Source organism: Dunckerocampus dactyliophorus, chromosome 17, assembly GCF_027744805.1.
Source record: "Dunckerocampus dactyliophorus isolate RoL2022-P2 chromosome 17, RoL_Ddac_1.1, whole genome shotgun sequence".
Lineage (NCBI taxonomy): Eukaryota > Metazoa > Chordata > Actinopteri > Syngnathiformes > Syngnathidae > Dunckerocampus > Dunckerocampus dactyliophorus.
Window position 1 is genome coordinate 15,339,237 of NC_072835.1, and position 17,090 is coordinate 15,356,326.

At 40.0% G+C, this 17,090-nt stretch overlaps 1 protein-coding gene and 1 long non-coding RNA gene across 4 annotated transcripts in view; one reads left to right on the top strand and one right to left on the bottom strand.

The window, feature by feature from the left end:
* Window positions 1–17,090, bottom strand: part of LOC129170385 (mediator of RNA polymerase II transcription subunit 13-like) — a 102,007-nt gene that overhangs the window by 66,727 nt on the left and 18,190 nt on the right. For all 3 annotated transcript variants that reach the window (XM_054757873.1, XM_054757872.1, XM_054757871.1), the window contains exon 2: window positions 7,873–8,110. In XM_054757873.1, coding sequence (XP_054613848.1) covers window positions 7,873–8,110 — 238 coding nt within the window. The remainder of the gene's footprint in view (window positions 1–7,872; window positions 8,111–17,090) is intronic.
* On the top strand, window positions 8,207–8,878 carry LOC129170387 (uncharacterized). The gene is made up of 3 exons (XR_008566591.1): window positions 8,207–8,323; window positions 8,498–8,663; window positions 8,799–8,878. It is a non-coding gene; the product is annotated as an uncharacterized LOC129170387 (long non-coding RNA).

Below are 17,090 nucleotides of genomic sequence, written 5' to 3' on the forward strand. Positions count from 1 at the left end.
CATGGCTGACTCCAAAAAAAACTGACCTGCTCCACAACATTCCAATAAAGTATTCGACATGCTGCTCTCACATTGACATCATTTCCCACAACGTTTTCCTCAGTTTCAAAGACATTATCATAAAATTACTGAATTCAGCTTTTTAACCTCTAACATATGTCAAAGAGAGCATGATTTATTTCCACACAATCCTAAATTCATAAGAACAAGCTCCTTTATTACATTTTTATCAGTAAACACCCTTTTCAGCCCCCCCCGCACAAAGCAAACAGACATGTACTCTCTGGGGCAGCTTTTGCTGCAATGAATAATAATGGCTAGTTCTCGTTTAAAAGCTCATTTTCATTGACTTTCTTTTTATTCCGCTTCTTTATTTTTAAATGACCTGTGGGTCCTTTTTGCCCTTAATCTCCGACGCCTTCCAACAAATTCATATTCAGCAATTTACTGCCGGTCGTAACCTTAAATGCGTTCTAACCAAACCTGCGCGGGGAAGAAATGACTCCCCACAAGTTAAGAAACACACAGCGTCTTCAGCTGACTTTGCCCTCATCATTTGTACCGAGGAGCGAGAGCGATGCATGCTGGGAAGCACAGCGCCGATCGGAATTTGAGATTTCCCAGCTGAACCTTAGAGTATATTCCACTGTGCTCTCAGCTAGTCCGTAAAGAGTCGACACTTTAAAGATTGGTCCAGGCTGCTGTTAAACAAGGAGGTTAAAATGCACACCGGCCTCTAGTCCCTTAACAACTGCTGCTGAAGCAAAACACTTCATGCATCACTGATGCGAGGATGTGATACTGCTATTAGGTGGACAGGTGCCATTGTGCAAGTGTGTGTGTGTGGGTGGGTGTGTGTGTCTGGAGAAGGAGGGGGACGTGGCTGTAAATGCTGCATCTGTTCCACAAATCTGCCCGACAACAGCAAATTAAGTGTTAATTTGGTTACTTACTGCCACTTTAAATTAAGACAGTTTACATGCCATGCCTACACTATATAGACAAATTTATTGGCATACATGGGGGAAATATGCCTGACTGTACTTGTATACCAGGATTATAACTAAATTGATGGGAGCCACATTTTCAAAAAGCTAAGGTTCTGTCACATCGTAAAACCTGACTGTTTTAGGGAACTACTTCAAAAATGCTTGTCAAAGATCCTCCATATGTCAAGAGGGACCCACTTCAAAAAAAAAAAACATAGTCAAAGATCCTCTATAAGACAGGAGTACTCTGCTGTTTTTCAGCATGAACTGCAAAGAAGGTAGTCAAAGATCCTTGATGTAACGGGAGCACTCTCCTGTTAAGAAATCTGTCAAGCACACTCTTCTGATTTTGAACAGCTACTGAGACAAACTCGTCAAACCAACCACCAGCCCGGTACCAGCCCGTGGGCGGGGCCGAACCTGGCCGAGGTAAACTTTCAGGCGCAATGATTTAAAAAATTCACTTTAAAAAATGTATTTGTAAATAACTATATCACATTTAATGTAAATGCATTCCAATTTTGGAAATATGGGACATTATTTTATTTTAAAAAGAATACACAGTTACAAATCCCATGGTTTTTACATGTTTATGTTGTCTGTTGCGAGAAGCGATCCGTCCCACTTTGTTCGACAGTCCTTGAACGCACCATTGTGCGTGTGCTAACTTTCTCCCACGCTGCACAGATAGACTGCTACGCTATATTTTTTCCGTTTTTCCTTTCCCAAATGCTGGTATGCATAAAGGTAAGGTTTGATGACCTCACTGAGTGCTAATGTGCATATTTTTTCAGTGCACAACCTCAAGTTAATTCATGCTAGCACACTGGCTGTTAACACACACATCAAACAGGGACGTTATCCACATGCCCAAGGTATCAGTCTTCATTTTCATCGCTGTCTCAGGCAATGCCTGTTACGAGTATTAAAATAACCTGAGATTTCAAGAATAAAGTCGTAAATTTACGAGAACAAAGTCGTAAATTTACCAGAAAAAAAATCGTAATGTTAGGACAATAAAGTCATAAGTTGACGTGAAAAAAGTCGTAATACTTTAGTCCCTAATAGGCTACTCCGTCATATTCTAAAGATATAAAAACAGACAGCTCAGTGCTGCGTGTATGGGACCGACTTATTCCGCCTATTAAACCTTCTGGAAAATACTTCAAAAAGCGTCAACAATGCTCCATTTACATATAATGTAACATGCATATTAACCACGATACAGCAACATTGTTATTATTATTATTAACATTGTTACGCCGACCAAACTACGTGACTGGTGTATTGACACTTAGCCATACCACACCGACTAGCTACTAGCCAGCTAGCGACTAGCTTCACCACAGAGTCGGCCGCAGCGCGTCAGCATTGTGCTCACAACGCCTCAGACCGCTACCAAAAGGTAAGGCTACATATTCGAGATGCTGCCACTGCTGCTGTGTTTTTATTTGAATTTGGAAAAGTTACCGTCAGGCTGCTTAGGTGTTTCTATATATCTATGTGAAATCCATGCGCAGAGTACTTCAAAGTTGCGGTAATCCTTATAATGGCCAAAATACGGCAAAATACAGTAAGTATTACATGTTATCGTGAATGTATGTGTTACTACATGGACACAGCATGTATATAAAACATTGTTGGAGGTTTTTGGAGGTGTTCTAATAACAGTCTTTGGAGGTGGCATAGGTGGATCCCATTTTGTGCATTACGGAGCTGACTCTTTATATCTGTTTTTATATCTTTAGAACGCACAAAAAAGAGAAAGACATACAGTATGTGTTCATGTCTTACATAAGGATAATGGATGATGGGCAAAATTCCAAAACAACGTGCAGTTTTCCTTTAAGTATCTACTGTCAAATGCTGGTCAAAGATCCTTTATGTGAGAGGAGCACTCTGGTTTACATAAATTTGATATCTGTTCCTGTTCCTCCTTCATTCACCTTGACCACATGCTGTCATGGTGGCGTACATGCAGGAGCGCCGCCCGTAGCGTTACCAAAAACATTACAACCTTTACTTTTCTGGAGGAAAGTCCCCAACTGGACAAGGTTAGCTTGATGTTAGCTGTGTTAGCCTTTTGGGGCACTTCCTTGATGCTAGTTTGATGTGAGGCTCTTTGAAAGCCTTTTCTAATTCAATTTGAATTCAATTTAATGTAGTTCTTTCAAAATCAGACGTTGAGCTGTGATAATTTACCGACACGTTGAAGGATTCCTGTCGCTTTAGCTTTATCCAGCCAGCCATTGATGCAGCTCTGTAGGAGTTGAGTTCACTTAACGACATTTCTAGCATCAATGTGAAGTGATTAATTGACTATGAGGAAGTTATTGTTGTTAGCTAAATAGCTGCTAACAGCGATGGAAATGTACACAAGTGTTCTTAATGTGTCAAACTGAATTGCTTTGCATTAAGGCCTCACTGGTTCACATTTGGCATATTATGATATAGTCATGATTTAAATACACTGATGACAGAAAATATCTCTCCACTCTTTGATGAAATATTCATCCTCATTATCCAGGCTCACTGATTGTGTGTGTGTGTGTGTGTGTGTGCGTGTGTGTGCGTGTGTGTGTGTGTGTGTGCGTGTACACAAAAACCTGGCAGTTGATATTAATGCTGAATCTGCAAGATCATTCTTGCAAGGTGATTCTAACAATAAAAATATTGTATGCGTTCATATTTAGGGCCGCACGGTGGCCTAGTGGTTAGCATGCTGGCCACACGGTCAGGAGATCGGGAAGATCTGGGTTCGAATCGCCATTGGGCTTCTCTGTGTGGAGTTTGCATGTTCTCCCCGCGCGTGCGTGGGTTTTCTCCGGGTGCTCCGGTTTCCTCCCACATTCCAAAAACATGGTTAGGTTAGGTTAATTGGCGACTCTAAATTGTCCATAGGTATGAATGTGAGTGTGAATGGTCGTTTGTCTATATGTGTCCTGCGATTGGCTGGCAACCACTCCGGGGTGTACTCCGCCTCTCGCTCAAAGTCAGCTGGGATAGGCTCCAGCATTCCTGCCACCCTCGTGAGGATAAGCGACATAGAAGATGGATGGATGTTCATATTTATGACTGTGCAGCCGACATGTTGATGACTCAGCCTGTTTATCCCCATAAAACCACACTCAACTCATACATTTTCCCTTTTTTCACATTTCAGGCCATCTTATTTAAAGACGGCACTTAGATTGGACTACTTAAAGCAGGGGTGTCCAAACTTTTTCCACCGACGGCAGCATACTGAAAAATCAGAGGATGCAGGGAACTAAATTACATTTTCTAAAAAGGCTAAAACAGGGTTTTTAACACAGTGAACCTCACCTTTTCCTGGAGTATATTTTGTGGTGTTTCCTGCTCATCCCAGAGTCTGTTTACACTCTCAATATAGAAGCTAAAAAAGCCTGTGCATTTTGCCTTTGACATAACAATAGTTCGCTTAGCATGTCTGAAAAAGACGTTTTTCTTTGTTTTTGTCAGGCTGCTGTGCCTCCTTTGTGGCGCCTCACATTTTGAAAACCCCAAGGCTAATACAAGTAAGTTATATATACATGTTTATTGTATTTATTTATTGCTGGGGTTATTAGTTTTAGCATTTCTATTTTATTCTCATTACATTCTGCCTTTTGCCTGATTTTTTAGTTTTCTTGTTATATTGTATTTTAAAATGTGCCGCAAGGGCCAATAACAAAAAAAATCAACTGAGGGCCACAAATGGCCGTCGGGCTGCCTTAAAGAGTCAAAAGAGAAGGTGAAGCGGCACTCTGATCCCGGCTGCATATTTCAAAAGGCATCATTTATTTAGCCTTAAGCACTGCTAAAGAGATTTATCACCTTCAAACAATAGACAAGCTCTCACATTTCAGCACTTCTTCAAACGCCGACACGCTTGGTCAGCAAGTTCACGGACAACTTGGTGGTGACAGACGGTGTAATTACAGGATTTTAGTTTATTTTTTAGTTTAACTGTCACTGTAGTTGCAGCTTTAGAAGCTGCAGAGAGGAGCTAAATGAGTTATACAATCATGAGGCTATTTTAAAAACTTTATCTGTCAGTACTGTCGAAACTTGCGGCCGTATAATTCCCAAAATCTACAACAATCAGCAAAAATATGACCACTGTCATGCATGTCGTCAGTTTAGGACTCAAAGTATTACCTCTGCAAGTGTGTTTTGCTTTTTCTTTGGCTTTTTGTGGCTTTTTTTAAAGCATGCACGCCATAAGTTATGTACTCAGTAAGACTCCGGCATCAGCATGTGTTAAGGTAGACAGTTTATTGCTTTGAAAACAGTTTTCTTTTTAAACTTGTGTGAAATTTAATGTGTGACACAACACTTGCCCATAATGATGCAATAGACTGAGAATTTAGGGGAATTATTAGAATGTCTTACTGTGTTCCATTGCTACATCGACGTTCACCTTTCCGGGATTTGACAATTTCACAAGGATACAAAAACGCTACAAGCTAACAGCGCCAGGACAAGCCACGACCAGAGGAGTGAAATATGCGTGAGTCACTTAATTTCTTGTGTCCAATCTCGTAAGTTGATCATTAAAATTAAAACGAAATTTGAACTTTGAGAGTGTTTAAACAAGAGACAAATGTGATCAAATGTTAATGCCTGTCTGAGAAAAGTGTATAAAGTGTGTAATACAGTATATAATAGAGTACATACAGTATATAACAATTGTACAAAAATATAGTTGACTACTTCGCAGATTTCACTTATTGCGGGCTATTTTGGGAACCTATTCCTCGTGAAAAACGAGGGAACACTTTATTTTAATTTTAATTACATAATAAGCACCCCGAGTATTTGTATTTTTTAATAAATATAGATAAAAAAATAATTACAATAACAATCTCTTTATGTGAATTATATTACTGTATATAAATATATGATTTGTTATCGTAAATTAGAATGTACCAAATGCCGCTTGTCTGCCTCATAGTTAACGTAACAAAATTATCATGAGGCATTTGACAAAATGTCTTTGATCAATTCACTGGGAAAAAAGGCCGAATAGTCAATATTATGTTATGTTTTTGTATATTTTTCATTTTAATCCATATATATTATTGATATACTGTATATTAATGAGACAAATGGAGGGCTGTGGGGCCGTCGCTCAGCTTCAGCAGTGACAACAGCGCCTCTGCTGGTTCCAGCCAAGTAGTTCACTCTATTTTGCCTCAGTTGAATCAAGTGAATCATACAACAATCAATTCTCAGCCCATCCCTTATTATCATCAAGTTTATTTCAACCTCGGTGCAGATTTGCAGTAACTGTAGCTTAAGTGAAGTAATGCAAACATTTAGGAGAACATACAACAATAGGTGTAACAACAATAGATTTCTCTCCTCTGAAAGCCTCATTTGTGTCTCTGCACCACAGTGTGTCTATTTCTCCAGTACTATCCTGCACAGTTGCAATATGCTATTAGCTGTCTGTTGGCAGTTGTGTCTGCAACAACAATATCAATGTACAAAAGAGCTTTCTGTATTACACACGCTTAAACAAAAGGCTCTTAGCCAACATCTGTCAAGCATCCGCATGCTGCTGCGCCTTCAAAGCTCTTTTCATGGCACATTCTCGCTATCACCACAACCTCTGCATCCACTCTTCCATCTTTTCCCTCCGTCTTGTTCTAATGAAAGCACAGCTGGAATAATATAATCCCTTCTCCTGCCTTCCCCCGCACTCTGTCTTCCTGCGGCTTAGTCGATATGTTGAATTTGGACACACATGCATGGCGAGATAATGCAAATGTTTCTATAAATAGGGGCAATAGTGCTGACAGTAGCAGTCTCTCAAGTGTGATAGCGCTGTGTGATTCTCACACACACACGCACACGCATACACACACGCAGTGCTTCATCATAGTACCCAAGTAGCATATAAACACTTGAGCTGCAAAGCAAACACATTATAGATACGTGCTATACAGTAGGAGGCTCAAATAAAAGGACTAGTCGGCAGAAAAAGCCCATACACGTCTTAAGCAAACAGCACAAAGCCCGCTGAGGATTCAACAGCTCACACGATGAGAGCCTATTGTGTGTTAGACAACAAGCACAACATCAACTGTGCAAGAGTGCATTGAGCTGCCACTAAAAGAAACACTCACATTTCACTTTGCACAACATTTCACATTACAAATCTGACAATGTGAATATGTTACAAAGCATGCACGTGATGCAAGATGACAAGATGGCATAATAATAAACTACTGTGCAAACGTCTGAAACCAACACTAGCGTTCATGTTTTAATGACCTTTTTTTTACTCAGTTTAACATAGTAATGCAGTAAAAAGACTGTCTCACAAAAGGATAACTCTAAGGCCACACATAAGCTGTTCAGAGACGCTGGGCAACCTCTGGATTTCTTCCTATTATAAACGATTAAATAAAAAATAATATACATAATGATTATAAATATTTATTTATTCAATTGGAAATAAGTTTTAAAAAATAATAAATGACATGTATCTGACCTACTCTCTACTTTGACGACGAAGGCACGGCATTTCTTGAAAACTCTTGAATCTTGAATCTTGTGTGGTGACACTGCTTTGAATGTGATGGAACATCCTGTGAGTAGACACAGGATGTTCTATTCTTCTTTTAAGATCGTGTGTCTTGAAGGACGTTCGTTCTATGCATTTTTGTGCGACTTTAAAAGGGGTATTTTGGTTGAATTTTCACCTGTTGTTGATTTGATTGTATTCGAACAAGGACACTGAAAAACACATCTAATGATGGCCTCAGACTATTGCAGGTGCAGTAGATAAATAGCAAAAGAGCAGCAACTTCATCCTTCACCACTTTAATGGCTTTTCCCTCCTCCTCCTCCTCTTCTTTCTCCTCATCATGCTCACCTTCCAGCTCATGATGGATGACATCCGACAGGTTGGGCTCGTCCCCCCACCAGAAGATCCACAGCTCCTTGGCGTCCGGCTTGATCTTGCGGCGCCACACGCACAGCAGGTTGGCCTGCACACAGCGCATGAAGCTGCGCAGGACCGGGTCATCCTGGGCGGGCGCCGATATCACCGGCCCATACTCGCCGCCGCCGCGAAAGCTGTAGCAACGCCATTTGATGCCCGTCAAATCCGCCTGGTAGAGAGAGGAAGGTCAGGCGTATTAAGTAAATCATTCTGCAATTACTCTGATCATTTAACAGCTGAATTCTCAAATAGTTTTTTGCACACCAGAGTTTGGATGATCGCCGGAGGAACCATACTAGTGGCGCAAACGCACCAGAGTTCGTTTGAACCGGACCAAACATGACAAGTGTGAATGCAGCCTAAGACTGCCCACTTGACAGAGGTGTGTTCACTGCTTGTGTGTCTATTTTCCACACACAGCATGATCTAAAGCAACCGCTGAGCATGAATCAATAAAGTGAGTGCAGTGAAGCTTTACACTGCTTCTGTTTCACATGAAAGAAAACATCTAAATGCGATCAATAACCGCACACAAGCCATCCAATTATGTTTGCAGACTTCCTGTTCACATGGCTATGCGCATGGAACGTCTTCCTGTAAAAAAAAAACCCCAAAAAAACGAACAATAGAACTCACTGGACCAGACAGCTACACAAGCAAGACGCAGCTTGTCCAAGGAATGACGGACTGGAGACATAAGCGGATGGCGTAGTAGTGGAAAGGTCAAAGTTTTTATTGTCACTCCCAGCAACATTTTGTGTTTAAGCATGCAGCCTTGAGCAAGCCTACCATTAAATATGTAGCCATGAGTTCCAGCTGCAGTTGAATGCACTCATTCTTATGTGTGTCCATTTCAGATTTCTACTGATACCCGTAACACTGCTAGACTACTTTCGAGGAAGGAATACGTAACTCTGGGTTACAGACTCAGCGGGACGAATCAGGTAATCGTGTTGTTTTGGTGTTTGTGTCTACATTTTTTAATAAGTCAAGCTCAGTCTCTTAAAATTATGATTTTCTTATGTTATGACGCTTGCTTTAAAGGCTTAATTTTATGTTTAGAATATGCACAGTCAAATAAATCAAATGCAACCTGAATGCCGCAAATGGTGCATGTGCCACAGTTTAATCACCACTACTTTAAGTCTACTCTATATAGTAGGGGGAATAATTACTTGATGCTCTGCTGATTTTGTAAAATAATCTATTCCAGGGTCAAACTGTCGACAGCATAACATTTTAACTGCCCAGGTAATTTCATTTTAGCATTTTTAACTGTGAACAAATAGTTAACAAGTGAAGAAATAGTTAAAAACAACAAAAATCTTTAGTCTAAAAGGATTTTCTAAAGTTGTATGACATCCCCATCAGCATTGTAGTGCATCAATAGTGACTTTTCCCCTACTTCGTCCCATGAGCCGAGTTTTGGTCGGTTTTCTTTGTTGAGGAAAGCAGTTCCGGCTAGTTGCTGGGGTCTCTTAAGATAAACGTTTTGCTTCTTAAAACAATATGCATTCAAAAGCCTAATACGTTTGCATCACAAGACCACTAGGCCTGGGACAATAATAAATTAATTAATTAATCACACAATAAATACAAATGAACTCGATAATTTTGCCGGCCTCGCTATATTGCGATGTGCATGCGCGTGGTGTTTTCTTTGTCTCTCGCCTCCAAACAGGCAGGAAGAGGTTTCAGTCTGTGCATTGGTTTCAGCACCTTGCTGCGTTTGTTCCATAGAACAACAGCATGAACAGAGTCAGCCCTGTTGACAGTCATACAGTCTCTTTGTCTCACTGGGTGGAGGCAGGGCCGGTAGCATACACACAGAGTGCAGAAGAGTGTAACGTAGTAGAAATTAAATTAGTAGTTTGCAATATATTGTCATAAATTTTTTTCATTGTATTTTTCTTAAAAGCAATATTGAAATCGTGTCTTGTCTCGTAGGCCCAATCTCGTGCGTCGCCTTGTGTGTCTCGTGACACCCATGCTACATATAACTGCCAGGACGCTCCCGTATGCTTGAACATGTTAAAGTATCTGCTCCTATGAAAGTGACAGTAATAACTAAGCAGTTTAGTGTTTTTTTTGGTTCTCTTTTTTATTTTATTTAACTCTTGTATTTAGTGTTTTCATTACTGTATTTTATGCCCTTCATGTTTTCTGTGTACAGTGTGAGTAACTAAAGTGTTAATTTATGTATTATTAAATGACAATAAAATTCAACGTGCAGGAACTTAAAGGAACGGAACTTGTTCGTAACCCGAGAACCACCTGCATTTATTTACTACAAAAATAATGTTTGTGTTCCAGCTAAACAGTTTCAGATTTCACACTGAATGAGTGCATGTATGAGTAAATTGAGTCAAGATCATCATTATTTCAGTATATCTATATCGATTTAACTATTTTTGGTAGTGTGTCATGAGATTTTAATATAAAATATGTGCATTGGTTCAGTAAATGCTGGGAAACACCGCCTTAGTGCTCTTAATCTTTTGATGCTAACTGATCTGGGGACTTGTGAGATGTCTCACACTGTTGCAAACAGACGGTTCAACCTCCATTCTTAATTTTTGCGTGACTTTTGAAGCATATTTTTCCAGAAAATGTACAATTGTCCACTTTGAATGAGCCACAAAAATATTGGATAAACTGGCTTTTAAATGTCTGTATGCATGAGCACGCCATCATCACGTTGTATGCATGTAACTGTGCTATATAAATCCTCTTCGGCGGGATTCAAGAGGAACTTTGCGCATTTTGCGTTCTGTGCTTACGTCGCCACCCAACACTGACAGGTTGCATGACCTCCCCCGCCTTTTTCTCCATCACCTCTTGATCCAGTAGCGGCAGACAACAGTGTCAAACAGTGGAAGGACTTTTGACACTGACTGGGAGGGACGAGGCAGCACAAACAGATGTCTCTCTCTTTTCGCTTTGCTTTGAGGGCAGCAGCCGCATCCTTGACCTTGTCGTGGCTAATTTTAGTGCCTGGGCTTATCACAACGCCAATGTTTATATCTCCCATTACACATACTGTCATTACAGGAGGGACTCGCTTGTAATTATTGTCGGGCTCAGCATGCAGCTGTGCACATGCATTGTCACTCATGATGAGTGGTTCTCGCATGGCACAGGCTAAACTGGCAGTCTTGATGTACCTACTCCTGGCCTGGATGGCTTGCATCCTGGCCCCCAGTGTGCCAATCAAGGTCCACACTAGCTGAGTGAACACAAGCGTGGAGGGCATTGTGATGCAATGAGACCTCCTTCTAACAACAACCAAACCCCTCCTGTCCCCCTGTCTGCCAAATGTCTGTGCACCCTTGTGGACTCACGTGCAAACACACAACAAAGACACTACAAGTGCAAACAACAAGGCTTGAACTTAAATTTGCTCGCGAGAATGAAAAGTGACAATATTTGTCGTTTACAGAAAATGTCTCGTGAGAACAGCGCAGCGACAAGTCTGTCAGACTGTGAGCTATAGCATGGCTACGGTGAATGATAATACACATAATATAGACGTGGCAGTTTTTGTGGTAGTTGTGGAAGTTTTTGTTTCAATTTGTGGAAAGAAGTTCAACAGTTGCAGTCATGGAAAATATAATTAGACCACCCTCGTTCCTTCAGTTTCTTGTTCATTTTAATGCCTGATACAACTAAAGGTACTTTTGTTTGGATAAATACAACAATGACAACAAAAATAGCTCATAAGAGTTACATTTTTTGGCAGTACTTAAGAACTTAAGTGATTTTGGTTATAATCAGGAAAACCATGGGCGACATAGGTGTATCCCATTTCATGCACTACTGAGCCGTCGCTTTTTATCTGTTTTTATAACTTTAAAATGCACATAAAAGAGAAAGTCATATGTGCTCATGTCTCATATAAGGATTGTGGATGATGGGCAAAATTCCAGAAAAAGTGCAGTTTTCCGATGACAAATTTTTACACGTGTATAGCCATAATAAATGCTATGGAATGAGTTTGGCAAGATTTGTTCCACTTGATTCCAAATAATTTTTGAGGTCATGTAAATTGTTTGTTCTTTCTTTGCTCTGTGGAGGTGAAGAAAAGCACCACATCATAGTACGAGGTGTTTCTAATATTTTGAACCTCTGATGTAGATAAAAAAGGTGTCAAAAATATATTAAACATTCATCAGCTATTGTGTTATTCAGTGTGTGAGATTTCTCCGCACACTTTTAATGATACTATCAGCCTGTTATCGGAATGCATTTCATCAATTCACACTTCAAACACAAAAGGGAAAATAGGAGGGGAAACCCTGTCGACCCTGCAAATCAAATTATCAGAGAGTTGTTAAATCGGCACGTTTAAGCGGCAAATCAGCTCCGCAATCTGCCGCGCAAACAAAAACAAACCTTTTATCATTCCCGCTTTAATCGTATCGTTGTTAATCGCCATGAGGTGGATACAGGGAAAAGAAAAAAGAGCTCAGATTCTGTGACACCTCACTCACTTTCAGGGCATCAGTGATGATGGGATATGCAGCTTTTCTTCAGCTTTAATTCCAAATGAGTACCGTAAAATACAGTATTATTAATAAGCATAGTATTGATACAAAGATCTTTAAGGCGTCGTTGTCTTAAGGCAATTTTATTCAAGGATTGGCATTTATATCTGAATAGGAGTGATCTTACCTTATCATTTATCGGTGTCAATTTTATCTTCAATTTCCCATAGGAAATAATGTCAATAGAAATAAACTGTTCCAGCGTCAAACTGTGGCCATCATAAAATCTTTAGTAGTAATTGTACTGGCAATTTTTCATAGTAACATTATTTATTGTCATGTGCTGGTATTTAAATGTAAACAACAATACAAAAATACAGCACTGTAATGAAGAAACAAGGGTAGTATATATATATATATATATATATATATATATATATATATATATATATACTGTATATACACACACACACACACACACACACAGTATATACAGTCATGGAAAAAATGATTAAACTACCCTTGTTTCTTCAGTTTCTTGTTAATTTTAATGCCTGATACAACTAAAGGTACCTTTGTTTGGACAAATATAACAATGACAACAAAAATAGCTCATAAGAGTTACATTTTTTGTCAGTACAATGCTGTAGCTATTCATGTGAGAACTTCACTCGATCACAGTTTTTCTAAAATATATGAATTCATAAATCATGCTGTTTCATGGGTTTTCTCCAGGTACTCCGGCTTCCTCCCACATTCCAAAAAAACATGCGTGTTAGGTTACTGTAATTGGTGACTCTAAATTGTCCATAGGTATGAATGGTTGTTTGTCTATAAGTGCCCTGTGATTGGCTGGTGACCAGTCCAGGGTGTACCCCACCTCCCGCCCAAAGTCAGCTGGCATAAGCTCCAGCATGCCCCAGCAATACTAATGAGGATTAAGCGGCAAGGAAAATGAATGAATAAATGAATGACTGAATGTTTCGAGGTTAAACACAGCCTGTTAGTAGTAAAAAAGTATGTATATTTAAGCAAATAATTTTTTTTACTACATTAAGCATATTCCAGCATAAAAATGGCTAAATGAACTAAAATACAAATATAACACATTCAGAAGATGCATTCAAAAACATGACTGTGTAGTATTCTATCATCCACTATCTCTCTTAAACACCAACAAAAGAGTAAAAAACAGCAAAGAGGTCAGGGAAGAAAAAAATCCAAATAGTGGATTTTTGCCAATAAAACCTTCCCTTGTCTCAGTAGGTTGATTTGGGACTCAGTGCAAGACCCTAAAACAAGAGCTTTTCCTTTCCACCACTGAATCGGTGACCTTCCGCTCACCTCTATTATCTTTCACCGCGTCCCCACTCTCCCTCTCATCCCTCAGCACTCTCTCACTGTCACCCAGCACTTTTCGGGAGTGCCCCTTTGCTCCTCCTTCAAACATCTTTTTGTTAAGTAAATAAAGGTAAGACGGCACCCAGTTCTCAGGGTTTGTATTCTTTAAATAGCGTTTAGGAATATAGCAGCCTAAACAAGAAGGTTAAAAATAAGTCGGCTTGCAAGTACTGGGTGTAGAAGGTCAACCTCAGGACATGTGCTCATAATCCTCATCATCCATTACACAAGACACGAGAGAGTCTCATTTCCTTTGACTACTGAGGTTTATCATGCTGCCGCCCTAAAGCGAGACATTTGCAAGTGTAGCTTTAAAATGGATAGGAAACCTTCACTGGCCTTAACAGCAAAAACTAGAAAACATCATTAAAAACTGAAAAAAAACATGAACTAATGTGACTTTTATCCCAGCTGCCTCAAGCGCCATGGACCAAACATCTTGTTTCAGGTATCAATACAAAATCAGTAGCATACTTGTCGTAACAGAAAGGCAATAATCCCTGACATCTTCAAAACTATGACCACAATTTGACTTCAGGTACCTTAAACATCGTGGGTCAGGCATTCGTTAAAAATCTATAGATGTGCCCCCCAACAAACAATAAATATGAAAGCTTTCATCATGATTTGGAGTGCATGAGAAAGTGGAAAGGAAAACCTATAGCGGTCTTTGGCCACATTTCATTAATGAAGGAGTTTATTGCACAACACAGCGGCAACAGAACAAATGATAAAATAGCGGTAATGAGCAAACTCATTCAGCCGGCATTAATACCACTGATGTGTTAACAACAGTACAGCAAGTGTAACATCCATCAGTTACAATAGCTAAGTAGTCCTATTTTAGAGCGCATATAGCTCTAGATAAAGTTACTGGATGCTGACCACTCACAATGCCATATTGGGGAGTCAAAAAAAAACGACACCAGAAGGTTGCCTACAGCCACAGTTTTTAATCCAAGACCCAGAGCTAATTAGAGACCCCAGTGGTTTTTTGCTTTCGTAGACCACGCACCAGGAAATAGGAGGCTGTGGTTAATTGAATTGAGGCACTGACTGAAGAATTTAGGGGAGAGCCACGAGTCAAAACACAATTCCTCTGTGATTATGTTTGTGAATTAATTATAAAGTATGTCATTATTCCTTTTAAGCAGTGTCTGTGTTTAAAACAGAATTTTTATCCTTTTAAGTTTTAGCAGTCTTATACAGTAATTGCGGCTAATGCACACAGTGGGCAGCTCCATCAAAGCTGAGCACGCTATCTAAGAGCGATGGCATTTTTTTCGCTTTGTCTGAGCCTTGTGAGCTGACGGGCTGACAAAGGAGGCCCTTTAGGCAATTGAGAGTCGGCTTGTATCAGCAGTTTTACCTCGTCGGGCACAAGTGAGACACTTTTTCTGGCCGAGCGGCATCGCTTTCTCATCAACTTCCAATCTGCTTAGACGCTTGACAATCTGCCAATATTGGGGCTTCATTCATGTGGCTTTGTGCTACATGCACGCCTTTCAGATAAGTTACCTATATCAGGCGAAGGAACATGTCAAAGAACGAGGAGATGCTGAGGAATGAATGCATTTTGTATTGTTTTTTTAATCACTGAGTGCTTCAGTAGGCACACATGATATCATTTAGGGTTTATTTATTACACTGCTACTCCGGCATGTTACAGCATTTTTTGTTGTTTTTCACGTTTTTCTGACAACGTTGTTGTCTTTATGTAACTGCGCTGTTGTCCCTTCTTTACCTAAGAGACAACAGTCCAAAATTCTCCTAACAACGCAACATAAAATGCCACCTTTGAATAAAATGGGGGAAAGCAAAGATATTAGGAATAGAAGTGAAGCCTCAGACTCAGACCGAAACGCAGTGATAGTGAAATGCAGTGTCTTAAAGCAAAAAACTAAAACATCTGCATCCAACTGATGTTTGTTGACAAATTTAGCATGGAGTTTGACATGCTATCTTTGTCAGCTTGGGTAACCGCACCAGCTTGTGTTGTATTTATTTGGCGGTACAAAATTTCCAAAAACAGCCTGGTGTTCATTGAACAATTCATCATTAATTAATTAAGTTTTGTTTAAACAAACAGGGGGAGCAAAAGATAATAAAATTGGAGACTGCGACTTAGAGCTTGTCATCTTCAAACTAAAAAACATGTAAAGTGCTACTTTCTAATGGTAAAAACTAAAATATCTGTAGCCAAATTTTGCATGCAGTTAAACTCCTATGATGCTAACCCGCTATTGTATTTGTTTGGCATTGTGATATCGCCAACAAACATTAGTATTGTTTTAAATTTACAGACTGACTACAAAATGGAATACTGCAGAAGCAAAACCTGAGGTTCAGCGCTTATACCTCTTCATAGTAAAACTCTAACATTCATCCATTCATTTTCTATACCGCTTGTCCTCACTCGGTTCATGGCCTATCCCAGCTGTCTTTGGGAGAGAGGCGGGGACCGGTTACACCCTGGACTGGTCGCCAGCCAATCACAGAGTATAGGGCCCTATGAAATCTGTTTCATTTTTCCCAAATTCAGTTGTATTTTTTTTCAAATTCTGTTTTTTCTGAAACCATAAAATACTTTGCCGTTTTGACCCGAAAACGTTTCCGTGTGGATAGCCCCTCAGAGCTAAACATCTTGGCAGTATAATGACCATTCTAATGATTAAAAAAGGGCAGGCGTTACTTGAGGAATATCACTCTTTTCACCAGCTCTTTTATTAGGAATTTCAGCATTTCCATTGATTATTATGATTAATTAGTTGACAACAAACTAATTAGTTGCAGCAAATATCACTGTCTTTAGTCCGTAGTATAACATGGAACCGCAAAGTGTAGTCTGTTAAGGGAGCACACTAGTTTGTAGACGACATGTACAGTTGATAAATTGATTTGTAACACCCACGCCTTGTCATAAGTGTGGAGAATGAATGCGGACAAAGATGATAACGAAACCAGTGGTAGAAATCAGAGCAGGGGGCCACTCTCCCCCTTCATCAATTAGCCCGCTGAAATCAAATTAACCCGCAAGGAGTCGCGCTCCCTTCAGGCATCTTACAACACAAATGAAGAGCAATGTGCTTGTAGGGGAACGAGAGCAGTGACCCAAAAGCAGCAAACAGGTGTGGAGAGAGGGGTTTGGGTTGGGGGGGGGCGGCGGCAAACCCGTGGGGCTGCAAGCACTAAACAGATGCTTTTCCTCCGCTTTGTGCTGCCACCTCCGCCCGAGCCCACAAAACAAGGCAGTGTTATTTGATC